This window comes from Vulpes vulpes, chromosome 1 (genome assembly GCF_048418805.1).
Source record: "Vulpes vulpes isolate BD-2025 chromosome 1, VulVul3, whole genome shotgun sequence".
NCBI lineage: Eukaryota > Metazoa > Chordata > Mammalia > Carnivora > Canidae > Vulpes > Vulpes vulpes.
Window position 1 is genome coordinate 94,703,075 of NC_132780.1, and position 17,222 is coordinate 94,720,296.

The 17,222-nt window shown below is 40.0% G+C and overlaps 2 protein-coding genes across 3 annotated transcripts in view; one reads left to right on the top strand and one right to left on the bottom strand.

Moving 5' to 3' along the window:
• SLC2A12 (solute carrier family 2 member 12) overlaps positions 1-9,201 on the top strand; it is an 86,845-nt gene extending 77,644 nt beyond the window's left edge. For both annotated transcript variants that reach the window (XM_072720557.1, XM_025997858.2), the window contains exon 5: positions 4,875-9,201. In XM_072720557.1, coding sequence (XP_072576658.1) covers positions 4,875-4,908 — 34 coding nt within the window. In that variant the 3' untranslated portion in view covers positions 4,909-9,201. The remainder of the gene's footprint in view (positions 1-4,874) is intronic.
• The window catches only part of TBPL1 (TATA-box binding protein like 1), a 38,853-nt gene extending 22,128 nt beyond the window's left edge, over positions 1-16,725 (bottom strand). The window contains exon 1 of the mRNA XM_025997859.2: positions 16,301-16,725. The gene's annotated coding sequence lies outside the window, so the exon portion shown is untranslated. The remainder of the gene's footprint in view (positions 1-16,300) is intronic.
• Positions 16,726-17,222: the final 497 nt, after the last annotated feature.

Here is a 17,222-nt window from a genome sequence, read left to right on the forward strand (position 1 = left end):
CGGCAATTAGCAATGTTATGGAATGAGTCTTTCACTCTAGTGGAAGATGAGACTAGATGGTTCCGAAGATCCCATCTAATTCTAAAATACCAGATTCTAACATCTTAGATGAAGACATGCTATAGATAAGCTTAGGAGTGATATGCTAAATTTTGATTTCAATTCTAGAGCTAGGGACGCCTGGGTGGCTCAGTGATTTAGCATTTGCCTTTGGCTCAGGGGGTGATCCCGGAGTCCCAGGATCAAGTTCCACATCGGGCTCCTTCCATGGAGCCTGCTTCTCCTCCCTTTCCTTGTGTTGTGTCTCTGCCTCTCTCTGTGTGTCTTTCATGAATAAATAAAATCTTTAAGTAATATCCCAATTCTCAACTTCCCATTTTCCCTTCAACATGCATTTTTGTTCAAAGGGGCAGGCAATAAAGACACCAGCACTAAGGGGCAAAGGTACAGGCACACAACTCAAACCACAAACCTTTAACTCGTGTGGCAGCGTGACCTTCCTTCATGAAGACATTTTAGTGCATGGCACAAGAGCTCTTCCTTAGCTCTTTAGGGGCCCATCCCTAGGGTTGGCATTTTTGTGTTCTAGCCACAGGAAGAAAATTTTACTAACAGGCCTGGCCTCAAAAACGCTTTTATTTTCCAAAGGAAAGGATCATATATTATGCCACTCCTATTATATAAAACATTTAATACTTAATTATCAAGCAAAAGTATTTGATATACAAAACTGTTATCACATTAGGTTAAACAGAATGTTAAAGTACCTTCATTACTTTTGCCTCTGCCTACTATCTATGACTCAGGCTAAATACCAGTTCTGAAGAGTGGTACACAGATAGCATTCATGTATATAACTTGCATCAAAACGAACTGTTGTAATTTTTTAAATCTGTATTAAGAAAACAATAAAAATACTGTTTTTCATGGAAATTAATTAATAACAACTGGGGCTTTGTCAGCAAATACCTATTTAAAAAAAATAGAAAGGAGAATTTTTATGCTTCAGTCAGTAAAAATATTTGTATCGGTGCCTAAAAGATGGTGGAGGAAAATTTAAATGATGCTGAATTTCTGAAGGAGTGCTTAATAAAAGATATGCCAATGGTGTATACTCTCGTGAAAAAGTTCCAGTTAAAAAAATAAAGTATTTTGTCATTTAAGAATACATAATCTGGGGTGCCTGGGTGGCTCAGTCAGTTAGGCATCCAACCTGTGGTTTTAGCTAAGGCTATAGGGTCGTGAGATTGAGCCCCAAGCTGGGCTCCGCACTCTATGTGTTTTCTCTCCCCCTCTCCTTCTGCCCCTCTTGCTCATGCTTGCAGTCTCTAAAACAAATACATCTTTAAAAAATATATAATTCAGTATCTATTTCATATTTAATGTTTAAATAGCAGCCTACTTAAGAATTTCACTATTTCATTATGTACTAAAACCTACCTATAAAATAAGAGAACTTGGAACCTAATGGAAGCTATGTGACGGTAGGCTAGCTCTGAACTATTCCCACACTTATTTGTAAAATGCGCACATTATTTACTTGTCACATGATTGTTTTGAGAAATGAATGAGCACCTCACAAATCACAATATCTCGATTAAAGTAATGCCATATTAGTCAGTGCTAACATTAACTAATGTATTATTGTGGATAACAAGAGAAAAAGTATATTTTACTGAATACAAATGAAATCTAGGGAATCAGACTCAAGAGATTAGAAATTGGGTGTATCAATTCCTTACTAAGTAAAAGAAAAATTTATTTTGGATAGATTTCTTTTTTTTCTTTTTAAGACTTATTTAAGAGAGGGAGAAAGTGCACATGAGCAGGAGGCAGGGTAGAGGGACAGAATCCAAGCAGACTCTTCGCTGAGGGTGGAGCTGTACACAGGGCTTGAGGTCAGGATCCATGAGTTCATGACCTGAGCCAAAATCACGAGTCTGACACTTAAATGACTAAGCTACCCAGGAATGAATTGTATAGATTTCTTAGTATTTTAAACAAATGGTCTTAATGCATGATTTTTAAGCAGAGAGCATGTCATTTTCTGATTGCATAGAAAATACTCAAAGAAAAAGTCATCCATAGTCCTATCACAGTGATAAACTAAGTTTTTTTTCCCTATGCTCATGTAGGCACATGTTTCTAGGCTGCTGAATCTTTCCATTTATCTGCATCTTAAACAAGTTTGCGATCATGTGTATATGCTGGCATGTCTAGTCAACAAAGCATTTTGTAAAAGTCTTTAACAATTTGAGTTATAAGAAAAAGTAATATTGAATTAACTGGTGAGGGTGAACTTCCTTAAATACTAATGAGGGTGAACTTTAAAATATTACTCCTCATATTTACTCTATGTTAATTGTCTCAGATCCTTTGTTCATTTGCCTTCTGAGATTTCTTACTGATTTATACAAGCTTTTATATGTTAAAGAATATTAATCTTTGCCTGCTTATACTATTCCTTCTGCTAAAATTATTCACCTGGCTCATTCCTATTTGTTCTATAGCTCAGCATCACCTTCATTTAATCAATTCCGTAACAATGAACTGGAAATCTAAGCATTAGGCCTTCTACGAGGGTACAGGAATATAGCAATGAACAAGACCTGGTAGAGGGAACAGCAGGTATTCTCAGCTCTGAGGTGAGTTAAGAGTACGAACTATTCATACATGAAGAAGGGCCAGCATGGCTTGAGTGGAAAGAGTGGCACAAGACCAGGCTGGAAATGCAGGAAAGGGTCAAATTATGTCTTCCAGGCTGTATTAAGGATCTTCACATTCATCCCAAGAGTAATGGGGAAGTAAAAGTGAAGCAAGAAATGACATGAAGTATTTACTTTTAAAAAATATATCACTGGTACTTCTGTAATGGGAGAATGGACTGGATGTTAAGAATGGGCAGGAAAGTCGGTCAGGGTCTAGTAGAGCAGCCTGTGAGAGAGGACAGCAGTGGAGACCAGGGTGGATGAAGATGAAAAGAAGTAGACAGAAGAGTGATATTTGTGGCTGATATGAGGAAGACGAAATGGGAGATGAAGGATGACTCTAGGTTTGTGGCCTTAGATACTATTTACTGTGAGAGAAACACCGGAGGGAAAGTAGGTTGCAGAGGAGATGGGACATGAAGGAGGGGTAAGGATTCTCTGGAGAAATGTTGAAGGAGCCTGTGAGACACCGAAAGGGAGGTCCAGAGCAAAAGATCAGATAAGAGTCTGTCACTCAGTATAGGCTGGTATAGATTAGAAGTGAAAATCTGAAAACCCTACTATAAAAGGTAATTAAAACCATCATGGGTAAAATAAGAAATCAAAGGAACTAAGAAATCTGATCCCTAAGACTGAGCCAAGGTATCCCTACTCTGAGTCCCATTACCAGGTTGCTATGCAAACCACTATCACAGGATTTTTTCACACTACAGTGAAATTTCGTGTTTGTCTCCCTGCTAGACAATAGATTCCACAGACTCATATCAAATCTTACTTATTTTTATACCCAAGCCTTAGCATAGTTCCTGAGACACTAAACATATTCAATAAAATGTCTGCAAGAGCTTAACTGTTAGCTTGAGATCAAAAAGCAGTACACACACACACACACTAAAGTTTAAGAGCTTAGACTCTGTAGATCACCTGGGTTAAATCCAGACTGGTAAATACCATTTACCAGTCGTGTGACACTGGGTAAGTTATTTAATGCCTCTGTGCCTTAATGTCCTGATCTATAAAATAAGGCAAGTAATAGTACCTATTACAGAGTGTTGCAAAAGTTGACATTTTATGCAAAACACTTGCACATGGCAAGCATACACATTTAGCTATTCCCATCGCTACAATTACAGTCTCCTTGCTTCATCTCCCATGAATAGAGAAATGTTCAAAAATGGAAAGGATTTCCAATTATTTGTTGTGGTCCTCAAGCTGGGGAACACAAAAACAGATCATGTTCCTTCAAGTGTAAAAGCAAGGAGTAAAAATAAAGAATATAATTTTGTTTATCTAGTAAGTAAAATTAGTATTTAAAAAATAAATTTAACAGTGACTTTTAAAAAATCCCCAATAGGGGATCCCTGGGTGGCTCAGCGGTTTGGCGCCTGCCTGCCTTTGGCCCAGGGCGCGATCCTGGAGTCCCCGGATCGAGTCCTGTGTCGGGCTCCGGCATGGAGCCTGCTTCTCCCTCTCCCTGTGTCTCTGCCTCTCTCTCTCTCTATGTCTATCATGAATAAATAAATAAAATCTTTAAAATAAATAAATTTTAAAAAATCCCCAATAATAAAACCATTTCAAACCAAGTATTGATTGTGTGAGGGTTTTTTTGGGGGGGAGGGGCAGAGATTGGGGAGAACAGGAAGAGAGAGGGAAAAACAATTTGACCAAGGCTATTACATATTACAAAATGTGTATTTTGCTAACTTACTTAGCTAGGTATGGGCAAACACAGGCAGACAGAAAAGTGACAATCAGAAATTAAATTGCAACAGAACTGTTTATCATGTTCATTTCACTTAAAGTATAAATTTATTATGTTCATTTCATTGCACTTCTAAGGAATCAGTTTTCTCCAGCAGGTCTTGTGTCTATATTTTTCCATATTATGGGTTATCATTTCAAAAACTGTTATCACTTTATAAAGAATTTTGTTATTTGTCCTAACTTACCCATAAGTAGCCACAATTTCTGAGACTAATTAATCCATTAGTTGATAATAAGCTAATAAAAGCCATGTACTTTTAAAAAGATTATTATTTTCTACGTATACATGTTAATTCCCTAGGTGGCTAAGACAAATCAAATAACCCCTCTTTCAGCTTCTGGTTGGTGTCAGAGTTGGCATGCATAAAGTTCAAACTTCTCTGTATTCTGATTTTTTTTCAGGGATGTGAATGCAAGACTCAAACTTGAACACTGACAGCTCATCAAGAATTTAATCGAGAGAAAGCACGGCAAGATGAAAACACAACATGTGAAATTTTCTATTTTGACAGTTTCCTTTCAGCTGCTTTTACAGGTTTACACTTCATATAAAATGTGTGCTCGAGTGCAGACAACCCGTTTTAAGGTCTATGCCATGCATGACTGCCATTTTAAGAAAACAAAGGCAGAATTATGAAATAAGCTAGCTAGTTGGAAAATAGTATACAGAGTTCAAATTCTTCTAGGTAAAAAAATAATTTTTACTATTTAGTAAAAAAGTAATATCCTTAAATAAAAGCAAATAGGATTACAGAATGAATACTCTCTCCACATGTAAGCACCATTAAGAATTTATTTTACTCCGAACTGTCAGGTTTTTAATTGACTAAAGGCTATGTCACTCAAAAACAGTAAGTATGGAGAACGTGCCTAAAGAGTAGAAGAAACCATAACATTTCTTAAACTGGAAATTAAGTCCTGTGAGAAAGTCTAAAAATACTTTAGCACAATAGTAAGCTGAGTAATTAGATAATATACAAGTAAAAGAAAGGATTCTTACACGGAACATAAAACAAGAGTGATAAAGAAGTTTTCTAACTGGAACACTAGTTCTTAACTATTAAGAAAAAGATAAACCAAATAAAAACTACAAAAAGCCTCACCCCCAGAGATATTGATTAACTAACCTTTGTAGGGTCCTAATTTTTAAAAACATCTCTAAGCTGTTTCTAATGGGCAGCCAGTTGAGAGCCACTGGGCCGAAACGTCACAAAAGGTCATCAAAATAATGGAATTTCCCTTTTAGCAGGTCCTTAAAATGGGCTCTATTCTCATATCAGGCCTGTTTATCATTAGAGAACATCAAGACTTCTGCACTCTGTTTACCATGCATTGTTTCCTTAAGTTGATTCATGCATGAAGCCTTCACAACCTGCCTTGTTTTCTGCATGGTATGAGGTGTTTATGAATGAGTGGCTTACGGCTGAATCTGATGTCACAGTTGAAACTCCCTCCTACTGGACCTCTTCAGAAGATAAAGCCCCGGGCACTCCTGATTCTCAAAACTTTTCCTCATGCACCCCCTATTTTTTGGCTTCTGAGGCACATTTCCTATGTTCTCCTCCCATCTCAAATACTTCCATCTGCTCCTTAACTTGGAAGTTCTTAACTGAAATCCATGACAGTTCCTGAAAAGCTCAGTAATAGGTTCCAGAGGTGAGGAACCCCTTGAAATTGTATACACACAGATTTGGATGCCTATCTGAGGCCATTTTCTTTTTCTTTCTCTTTCTTTTTCTTTCTTTCTTTCTTTCTTTTCTTTCTTTCCTTTTTTTTCTTTTCTTTTTTCTTTCTTTCTTTCTTTTTTTTAGATTTTCAATGAGTTTAAGATCCCTAAAGGTTATAAACCACTGCCAAAAATCCTTTTTTAAGCTTCCCAGGTTTTAATGTGCTATCTATGAGTTTATGGCACCTACATCAATACTTTATTCTTAACTAGCTGTTTGGCATATTCATTAAATTAAGCCAACATATCCAAAATTTATCAATCCCCTCTGAAATACTTGTGGTCTCTTAATTCTTCATTTCAGTTAATGGAACCACCCTCCAACACTCAGACACCTGAGTCAAAGATTTCAGAATCATTCTTTCGGCTCTTCTTTTTCTCTTATACCCAGTTAACTTTTCATGTAGCTTCCTTTCTGCATCCAGAGCACTGGTATTTTATTTCAGGCTTTCACATGTTCTTATGGCTATGGCCTTCTAATGGAACTTTGCTTGTAGTCTCCACAGTCTAGTCCATCTACCAAATAAGCTCCTAGAATTATCTTCCTACTTGTGCCACACCCTGCTTAAAGAAAAGTCTCTTGGCTCTCTTGCACAGACAAAATAGAATCTAGCTTGCTTGGCCTGGAATGCAGTGAGTTCCAAGTCTCCAATTTACCTTTTGTAACCTAATCTTTCACTTCCACAACTTAACAATCTCAACTTTTTACCATTTCTCCTACAACAGCAGACCATTTTCTAATTTTGTATTGACCCAGGATGCTCTTTCCTCCCTGCTTCAACTAACAGACTCTTATCCATAATTGGGTTCACTGAATATCCTATCCTACTGTGGCTAGGCCCTGGAATACAGCTCAGAACAAAACAGTCAGGTAAGGAAGCCTCCTGGCAACTGTAAAATCTGACAACAAACGGACACGCAATTAAAACAATTAGAGAACGTGGTCTATATTATAAAGGAAATAAGATGACAAGAGAAACTCTAGGGGGAATGATGCAGGCAGGCCTCTTAACTTCCTCGGAGATGACAAATTATTAATATGAGATCTTGCAGGATAAGGAGCCAGTCAGGAAAAATGAGAAAGGGATTCTCAGCAGAGGGCACTGCAAAGGTACTGTCTCCATCAGAACGGTGTGCTAGACCATAGGCACTGCACTTCTTGAAGAGAACTGTTGGATACAAATGTGTCTTTAGAATTTGGCTTAGCTGGCACTTGGTCATCAACTCAATAAATAGTTGCTAACTTAAATGAACAAGAGCAACTAAAAGAGAACTGTGAGGCTAAGGAATAAATAGGAAGGGTAGACATTTTTCACTGTAACAAATAAAAATCTTAGTAGCACCAAGCCACTCAAGTTCTCTGGCAGTATCCCATTATATCCTTATTTAATTTGCTGGTACATTTTGCTTAGTATTCATACACCTAACAAGTTATGAATGGTTTCAGTTCAGACCCCCAAATCCTGAAGGGCAATTGTGTAAAAGCAACTGCTTTTACAAATACGGAAACATGGGGATCCCTGGGTGGCTCAGCGGTTTGGCGCCTGCCTTTGGTCCAGGGCGTGATCCTGGAGTCATGGGATCAAGTTCCACAATGGGCTCCATGCGTGGAGCCTGCTTCTCCCTCCGCCTGTGTCTCTGCCTCTCTCTCTCTCTATGTCTATCATGAATAAATAAATAGAATCTTTAAAAAAAAAATACAGAAACATGATTTTGATGTAAGGAAAGAATTATTTTAATTAAAACAGACACACAAATCCTCAGCACTTTTGATGTATATATTCCCTTCTCTTTCTCCTAAGAGTTACGTTCTCCATTTTAACCCCAAGGGTCCTAATTCATCCACATCCTAAGTTCATTCCATGACAGTTGGTCATACACTAGCTAATAGGTCAGTTACTTTCAGCATATCAATCATCCAATTGGATGGGTATAAATGATAAAGCCACCATGCCTCTCTTTATGAAGTGAGAATGAGAATATAAGAAGACAAATTAAGAATGTAGCTTCAGACATTTGAAACTCTTCCAATTTAACAGGCCCCAAACAGAAAGCCTAGGAAGAGTAATGTAAAAGGCACACATTCTTAATGGACACACAAATAAAACAATTATCCAAGTAGTAGTGTACTATGTAGGCACTAAAGCAGATTTTCAAGATCACTGGCCAGCCAAAGGTTTCCTTTGCTATACTAAATATTTATATTAGCAACATGCTGCTAAGAGGATGATAAAAGTAATATCACATGGCTTTTTTTTAATCAGTTATAAACTGTTGAGCTGTGTCACATACCTTACTCTAGGTCCCCCATCACCACCAAAAAAAAGGAGTAGAGAATTGGGTTAAGAAATCTAGTGCACCTTTGAGATTAGCATACCAAGTTCATGCTGAGGAAAGTCTAATGAATTGGTGACTATGCCTTCAAAATGGTTGTGCTTCCCACATCTACCCTACTCTGCCACCAGCAGAAATCCTGGGATTTAGTCAACTCATGAGCAACTAAAGGATGCTCATTACAACTTCACTAGGTTACACATGCATACAAATAATTGGAGATAGCCAAGAAGCTCACTGTAGCCATAAGCTAGTAAGAAAAAAAAGGCTTTGTTGCTCAACAAAAGTAACCTGATAAATGAAAAAGAATGGGGTGGTTCTTGTTCCATAAAATCTTCAAGTTTACCATGAATCTTAGCTGAGGTTCAAATGATAATGGGCTCTGTGAATGCTGACCAGGTCAAAAACCAAATTCCCATCTTTATATTTGTACATTTGGATTACACATTAGCTTTACTGTCTTTATATTTCAAGGACAACGACATCTATCCCTGAGAAAGTGTGGTGGGAAGAACACTAAGGAAACATTAACAATGTGTTACTCAAACCTGTATTTCAAAAGGGGCTCTTTTTCTGGACAATACTGACACTCTGGAGACCTGTTTTTGTAAAAATTTCCCATTCCAGTCCTTAAAATATCTAAAATTAAAGGATATGTGTATATGTGTATGTATCTATGTATCTATATTTCTATGGATACAGATATCAGGGAAATTGCCATGACCTTTTCTTTGCTTATCTCAATATTTTCCAGATCCAGGATCCATGATGGCTATGGGAATAAAGCTAACAATACTCTATCAATACTAAATCAATCTGGCCAATACAGTGATTATTCAACTAAATCAGCAATATTAACTAGACTTTATTCTCTTTAAATAGGAAAACAAAAGCCACATCTCCAAATACTAGCATATTGGCCAATCTTCTTACGGGGAGATGGTATAAAACAAACTAAAACAAACACGGCACAGTATGGTTATAAAACTCTACTTCTATACATTTAGAGCAAAATGTACTTTAATAGCATGTTTTAGGGCAGCCTGGGTGGCTCAGCAGTTTAGTGCCGCCTTCAGCCCAGGGTGTGGTCCTGGAGACCCAGGATCGAGGCCCACGTCAAGCTCCCTGCAGGGAGCCTGCTTCTCCCTCTGTCTGTGTCTGTGCCTCTGTGTGTGTGTGTGTGTGTGTGTGTGTCTCATGAATAAATAAATAAAATCTTAAAAAAAAATTAAAAAATAGCATATTTTATATAAACTTCGGTAATATACATTCTATAAAAATACTATTTCAACTAAAAGCCATGAGCTGGATATTAGCCAAAATGGGAAAGAACAGCTTGCCATTCAATGTATAAAGGAAAAAGCAGAAACATTTATTTTCTGTCAGCAGTTTCAAATGTCCACATAACTAAACTAAAACATTTGGATTTAACTTTAAAAAGTTAAGCATTGCAATAACAGCCTAAACAAAGCCACAATTATCAAGTTATTCCCCTGATTAAGCAAGCCTCAGTATATGGTGTTAGCCTTACCATAAACAAATAATTTTCCAGTCGTATGCAGTCACTCTTGAGCCAACCGAATTACTGGAACAGAGCAGCAGTTCCAGCTACTTCTAAAATTACAAGAAAGCTACTATGTAGAACATTTATAGTGACACAGAAAACTCGAATTAAATGGCTGGACAAAGACACCAACAAGTTTCAAGTTTACCACCATTTCAAGTTATACAAGCAAAAATAGTATCCTTTAAAGAAAGACTAATTCTGCTAAATGAAAACCATCAGGGTCTATTCCTTTTATTTAGGAGCACCATATAGCAAAACAAGCGGTCAAGTCCACAGGGTAATAGCATTTCAATAGCTGCAATGTGGTGCCAGACCAGGCTTTGTTGGCCTTCCTATTCCGAGAGATATCTCTTTATACTTAGTCCATCTGCCATAAGTGATAACCAGATGCCTGTGTGATAATTCAAAATTAAAACGAAAATGCTTCCCTCCCCCCAAAACTAACAGCAGAGATGTGTCCAACAGTCAGTGATCACATATCAAGAATTCCAATACTTTAACAGAAAGCTTCCAGAGGGAAGAAACAAAGCATACAGCTGGTTCACCTTTTTTTTTTTTTTTTTAAAGATTTATTTATTTATTTGTGATAGACATAGAGAGAGAAAGGCAGAGACACAGGAGGAGGGAGAAGCAGGCTCCATGCTGGGAGCCCGACGCGGGACTCGAGCCCGGGACTCCAGGATCGCGCCCTGGGCCAAAGGCAGGCGCCAAACCGCTGAGCCACCCAGGGATCCCCCAGCTGGTTCACCTTTAACGTGCTGCCTAGTATCATCGCTGCTGGGAGAATCAGCTGATAGTTTTGTTTTTAAAGATTTTATTTATTTATTCATGAGACACACACACACACAGAGGCAGAGACAAGGAGCCTGTGAGACTACTCACAATGCTGAGCACCACTCTGGTGCTTTACCCTTAACTCTCACAGCAACTCCCATAGGCTAGTACTAATATTAACCCCATACTGCAGGTGAAGAAACTGAGGAATCAAGGCAGTGAAGTAACTTGCTCAAGGCCACATCACCAAAAAGCAGCAAAGCCACTATGTTCAACACAGAAAACCTGTATCCAGAGTCCAAGCTCTTTTTTTTTTTTTTTTTTTTAATGATAGAGAGAGAGAGAGAGAGAGGCAGAGACATAGGCAGAGGGAGAAGCAGGCTCCATGCACCGGGAGCCTGATGTGGGATTCGATTCCGGGTCTCCAGGATCACGCCCTGGGCCAAAGGCAGGCGCCAAACCGCTGCGCCACCCAGGGATCCCCAGAGTCCAAGCTCTTAAGCGCTGTATCAGCCTTAATCCCAAGAAAGCATAATTGATTTTAATCAACAATGTTCTGCCTCACGATGAAAACACCTGTAATCAATATATTATCAGCAAGAGGAAGTTAGCACCTGATTCTATGGAACTATTAATAAAAAAATTTTGACTTAAAATACTAAGAGTCAGCCATACATGTCCTAAGAAAACTCAACATACAAGCTGATTTGCAGTACTCTTGCTTGATGAATAAATTCTGCATAGTCTAAGTTGCCAAACTTTTGTGCTGCATTTTTTTTTTTTTTTGGTGAAATTGTAAACAGTTCCATTATAGATTCTTGCATGAAGGCTGATCTGAACTGTCCCAAAATTCATGTTAGTATATATTTTTTTTAACATTTAATGGGATCTCTAGCAGCCTATTTCCCATACAAAACAAGCCATTTAAACCAAACTTTGAATTTTATCACCAGTCACAATATAAAACCAGATGAATATAATTTCTGATACAACCCGATTCATTTTCATTAATGACACACTTCTAGAATCTTGGCTTTTCCACTACTACACAAACACACACACTCCACCTCTCTTCTTCATAAAAGGGTGTATCACAATACAAAAGTCGAATCTGTATACGTGGCCTGGAAAGACCTTAAACATGCATATACTCTTTCTCCTTTTTGAAACTGCCCAAGGTGGTATTCATGGAACAAGAGAAAAGACTGCATCTACTCAAGGCAGTAAACCATTATTCTTGTTTGAACTGGTTTCAGAAAAAAAAAAAAAAGAAAGGCCCTAATCATGTTAGACAAATTTTTGTTCCTTATAACTTGCAGCCAGCATAAAAAGGTTGAAATTGTAGGCATCAAGAATTAATTATTAATTAAACTAGATAGGATCCCTGGGTGGCGCAGCGGTTTGGCACCTGCCTTTGGCCCAGGGCGCGATCCTGGAGACCCGGGATCGAATCCCACATCAGGCTCCCGGTGCATGGAGCCTGCTTCTTCCTCCGCCTGTGTCTCTGCCTTTCTCTCTCTCTCTGTGACTATCATAAATTAAAAAAAAAAAAAAGAAATTGAGAACTCAAATTAAAAAAAAAAATTAGACTAGATATCTGAAAGATTCCCCTCATCTACCACATAATTACCTGAAGTGAAAAATAGTATATAAACTTTTATTAAAATGCTAATCTTCAAATATGCACATCCACCTGCATGACATTAACATACAATAAGATGGCAACCCATAGTCCTGATCCTCAAGAAACTCCTAATTTAGCAGGCATGATGAAATCCGTACACCAACAGCACAAAAGATTTGTATGTATGTAACAAAATATTTAAAATTCAAATTTGTGTGTCATGTTTTGGTATTCATGTACGTCATTTCTTTGCTATCTACACAAGTGCACAAAAAGCACCTGAGGAGAAACACCTTTCATCCAGCTGTACACACCTGATGTGACATCAAGCATATAAAAGGTGAAACAAGCATCAGTATAAATCAGTATAAATTTCAGGAAATCCTTGTTTTTTAATTCAAATGTCACAAGACAGCTAAATTTTCAAAGCACTACAGGTTTTCGGTTAGAGATGCTAGAAACATTCTATAATAAATTCTTCTAAAATCAATTTAAAATTTATTTTTTAAAGCAATAATAATTTCATCACACGGTTGATGATACAAGAGGATAATCACCAGATTATTAAAGACCTTCATTTAAAAACAACGCTGTCATTCACTCAACTAGATTATACAATATTTATTTTAAATGATGTGCCACATCCATGATAAGAAATAACATGCTAAAAATATTCAGTTGTGTATTTCACATGTATTTGTTCTACTTTACAGCAAATTCTGCACATCCTATATATAGTAGTTGCCTTTCTCTGTGGGGGATATGTTCCAAGATCTCTAGTGAATGCCTGAAACTCTACAAACCCTATATATACTACATTTTTCGCTATACATACATATTTATAATAAAGTTCAATATATACATTAGGCACAGTAAGAGATTAACAACAGTAATAAAATAGAACAATGATAATGTGAGATGATAAAATGTCTGTGTGTTGAAATAAAGTGAGATGAAAGATGTTGGCACTATGACCCAGCGTTAAACTACTAACATTCTGAGGATCATCTGCTTCCAGACCATGGTTGACCAGGGGTAACTGAAACCACAGGAGGCAAAACCACAGATAAACAGGAGACTATCATATATCCACAAAGATTTTGCTACAAAAATTTTCCACATAAAGAAAAATTTGCAGAAATCACTTGAATTGTTCCCTCAAATTTGGCAAAATGTAATTTCAGTCAAATATTAAGATGCAAAATAATTAGAAAAGATAAGAAAATTTTAGAATAAGAATTATGAAAACCTCTTTCTACAATACTCTCTTGCCTTTAAAAAAAAGTGACTGTCTACACTATACTATCACTTAAACTTTGAAAACACCTTTAATCCTGAAAAGTAACAGTATTTTGTACATGCCTTACTTCAATACAGTCTTTTGAGTCTCAGCATGAGGCTCTTAACCTGTTGTATTGCACAAACAGAATGAAACATGTGACATGACTGCTCCAATTTTCCAAATAAAGGTGAGGGATACAGACAGAAAATAAAACAAAGTAACATTAATGAAAAGGATATATAGACCAACCACATCCGTTGAAAGTTGAAAACTCTGTTAAGAAACAAATAATACAAGCAGCACAAAAAATCATTTTGATTGAGACAGGATTTAATAAGGAGGGGAACTAAACCACCACCAAACCCTGGGAATACTGTAGTAGAGAGCAGGGAATGCCGAAATTGGGACTGTTACTAGAGGTGGAAGCTAGGGCTTGACCTCCAGTCAAGGGACATGGAAGGGACAGACCTAACCACAAACAGGTCTAGGGGAAGTGAGCATAATGGCAACCCCAGATTGAGGAAATTCACTGAGTCTCATTTGCACTATGAAAATCTTGGGACTCAGCATCCAACAGACTCAAGTGTGGTCATCTCCCAGGAAATCCTTCACAGAACAGCTTTTATGAAAAGATTAATTTTTTTATTATTATTTATTTATGATAGTCATACAGAGAGAGAGAGAGAGAGAGAGGCAGAGACACAGGCAGAGGGAGAAGCAGGCTCCATGCACCGGGAGCCTGACGTGGGATTCGATCCCGGGTCTCCAGGATCGCGCCCTGGGCCAAAGGCAGGCGCCAAACCGCTGCACCACCCAAGGATCCCTTTTATGAAAAGATTAAACAGCAGTCCTTGATTCATTAACCAAGAGGAGACAATACTGTGTTTTTCCTCTTAGGAGTCCTAAAATGCAATTTTAAGTTTCCCAAAGTTTATACTTCCCACTAAAGGAAACTGCCCACCTCTCTGCACATCCGTGAACTTCCTTCAAGAAGAGACAGTGAACCTCAATTCCATGAAAATCCTGAGTTAAACACTATTCTGGCACTACTCAACCAATCAAGAGCACTTAGTAGCAAGCAGATCATTGCAGTTTCTGATTTTGAAGGCAGAGAGTATGAGAAGAGGGGGCTGGGGACAAGGATGACACATTTTGTTTAAGACAAGCCAAGCTTAGCAAAAAAAAAAAAAAAGTGGGAGACAAATAGAGGCTGTGGTTGGCATAATTGCTTCTGTGACTTATCAGTTTTATTTTCATCTTTAACCCTCCAATTTAAAGAAAGAGCTTTATTCTCACTGGACACAAAAATGATATTCTCTAGTAGGAATACGTAGCCACAGGGAAACCTCATTTACTGACCTGGAAAGATTTGGGAAAGTATAAAACCATTAAACAGTTAGTGATGTAAAGCATAAAGAGGTAATATAAGCTGATAAATATTTAACTGGACTTATCAAACTGAATAATTCTTCAAACAAGATAGCGAGAAAAGCCCCTTTTCCTTTTGGATAAACTGCCATTTTCTCAAACTTTAAGAGATGGCAGATTATGCTCCAATTGCTAAATCTTTTCCTTATATTTCTTTTTCAATTCTCTCAAGGATTCTGTAATTGGTTCTTCACACACACAGTCACACCAAGCTTGTTTCTTTTTTCCTTGAGCCAATGTTAACTGTTCTTAGCCCTAAATACACAAGCCCACTCTGGTAAACTGCCAGTGTCGCTTTGGAACTGCAGGTGACAGATGCAGCCAGAGAGCTCACAAATGTGGACTGGCTGCAGTGTGAGTCTTGTTCCACTGAGCACACTGACAGAGCCCGCAGACGCACATCGCTGCAGAAGGAGTCTTAAAAAACCGTCATTCCCAGTTAAATTTACTTTTAGGGCTCTTACTGGCTGTCACTAAGCGCTTATTCCAATTCTCATCGTTGCTTACCCCTACCCACAATTCGTCTTATCTTTCTTCGTTCCGGACCCTTTTCTTCATCAAACCTAATTCGGTCAGTAATAATAACAATAATAAAGCGGGGCTGTTGGCGTGGCCAGCACCAGGAACCCGCGAAGGTGCGATTCGGGAGCCTTCCCGCCGCGGCAGAGGCCGCTGGAAGTTTGCTGGGAAGCAATGGACCCCGAGCATCTTTGCAGGATCCGTCCTTCCTCTGGGTGAGAGCTTCAGGAGCAAGCGACAGACCGACGGGGGATCTCCCTTCTCGTCTTCCCCAGGGGTAGCTAGCACGAAAAATGAGATACCTCCTATGCTACACCCCGCTCGGTCGCGCTCGCAGGCAGGGGCGCCCCGCCCCCACGCCGTTATCCCCGAGGAGCTCCCCAGGACCGCCCAGTCCTCCCGAGAAGCCGACCCTCCCTCCGGCCGCCGGCCAACCGCCCCCCACCCAGGTCCTGTCCTCGGGCCGTCCGCCCCCGCACACCCCCGCCGCAGCCCGGCCCGGCTCGCACACGGCCCCGGCGCCAGGCCGCCCGTCGCCCGCGCTGCCCAAGCCCGGGGTCGCCCACAGGGTTACCGTGGGAAGAGGGGGCGGCGGCAGAGAACGCGGCGGCAGCGCTGCTGCCGGTTACGTCGGACGCGAAGGATAAGCTGGAGGACAAGGATGATGATGAGGCGAGCGCGCTCCCCAGTCTCCATGGAACTCCCGCCCCGGCGCGTTGCTAGGAGCCCCCGAGGCCCGGGCTCCGTCTTTCGTGCTTTGTTGTTCCGGGTACTGGGCTGCCGCTTCTTCCCCGCGACAATAAATAGACCCGACGCAGGGGGGCATAGAGACAGCGCGCGCAGGCTAGAGCGCCGCCGGGCTGGAGGCCCCTGGGTTCCTCGCTAGCCGCTCAGTTCCGGCTCTCGCTGCTCCCGTCACTCCCCCCCCGCCCTTTCCCCACTTTCCCTTCCTCCTTCTGGTCCCCGAGGGCGGGCCCCTCCCGCTCTCGGCTCGGCGACGTCCGGGAATTGGGGGCAGGGACGGCGCCTGGGCTACAGTTTTTTTTCTTTTTTTTTTTTGCTTGAGGACCGTCTAAAAAGATTTCGAAAAAGCTGCGTGACCTTTATACGTTTTTAGCGGATACCTAACCATAAGTACGAAATTCCTGCCGACACTAGCCTATAAAAGGACTTTAATTCTTCAGGACTTTAGACCTTTCTCGTTCGCTCGTCCTCGACAACTAAATCCGTTTTCTAGGACATTTCCCGTCTCAGTCCTATTTCGGCGTTTCAGTTCAGCGCGTTGATAGCACCGCGATAAAGCTCCCGTCCAGGGACTCTAATGCAAGTCCTAATGTAGGTGCAGCGGCGGGAGGGCGGACGGACGGACCCACGGACGGACGGAAGACGGTAGGGCGGGGGCTGCGGCGCACTTCCGGCGCTTCTCCCTCCGCTGCGGCTCGTTGCTCAACTGGGCTTCGCGGTCAGAGCCGCCGGGGCCCGAGCACTTGGGATGC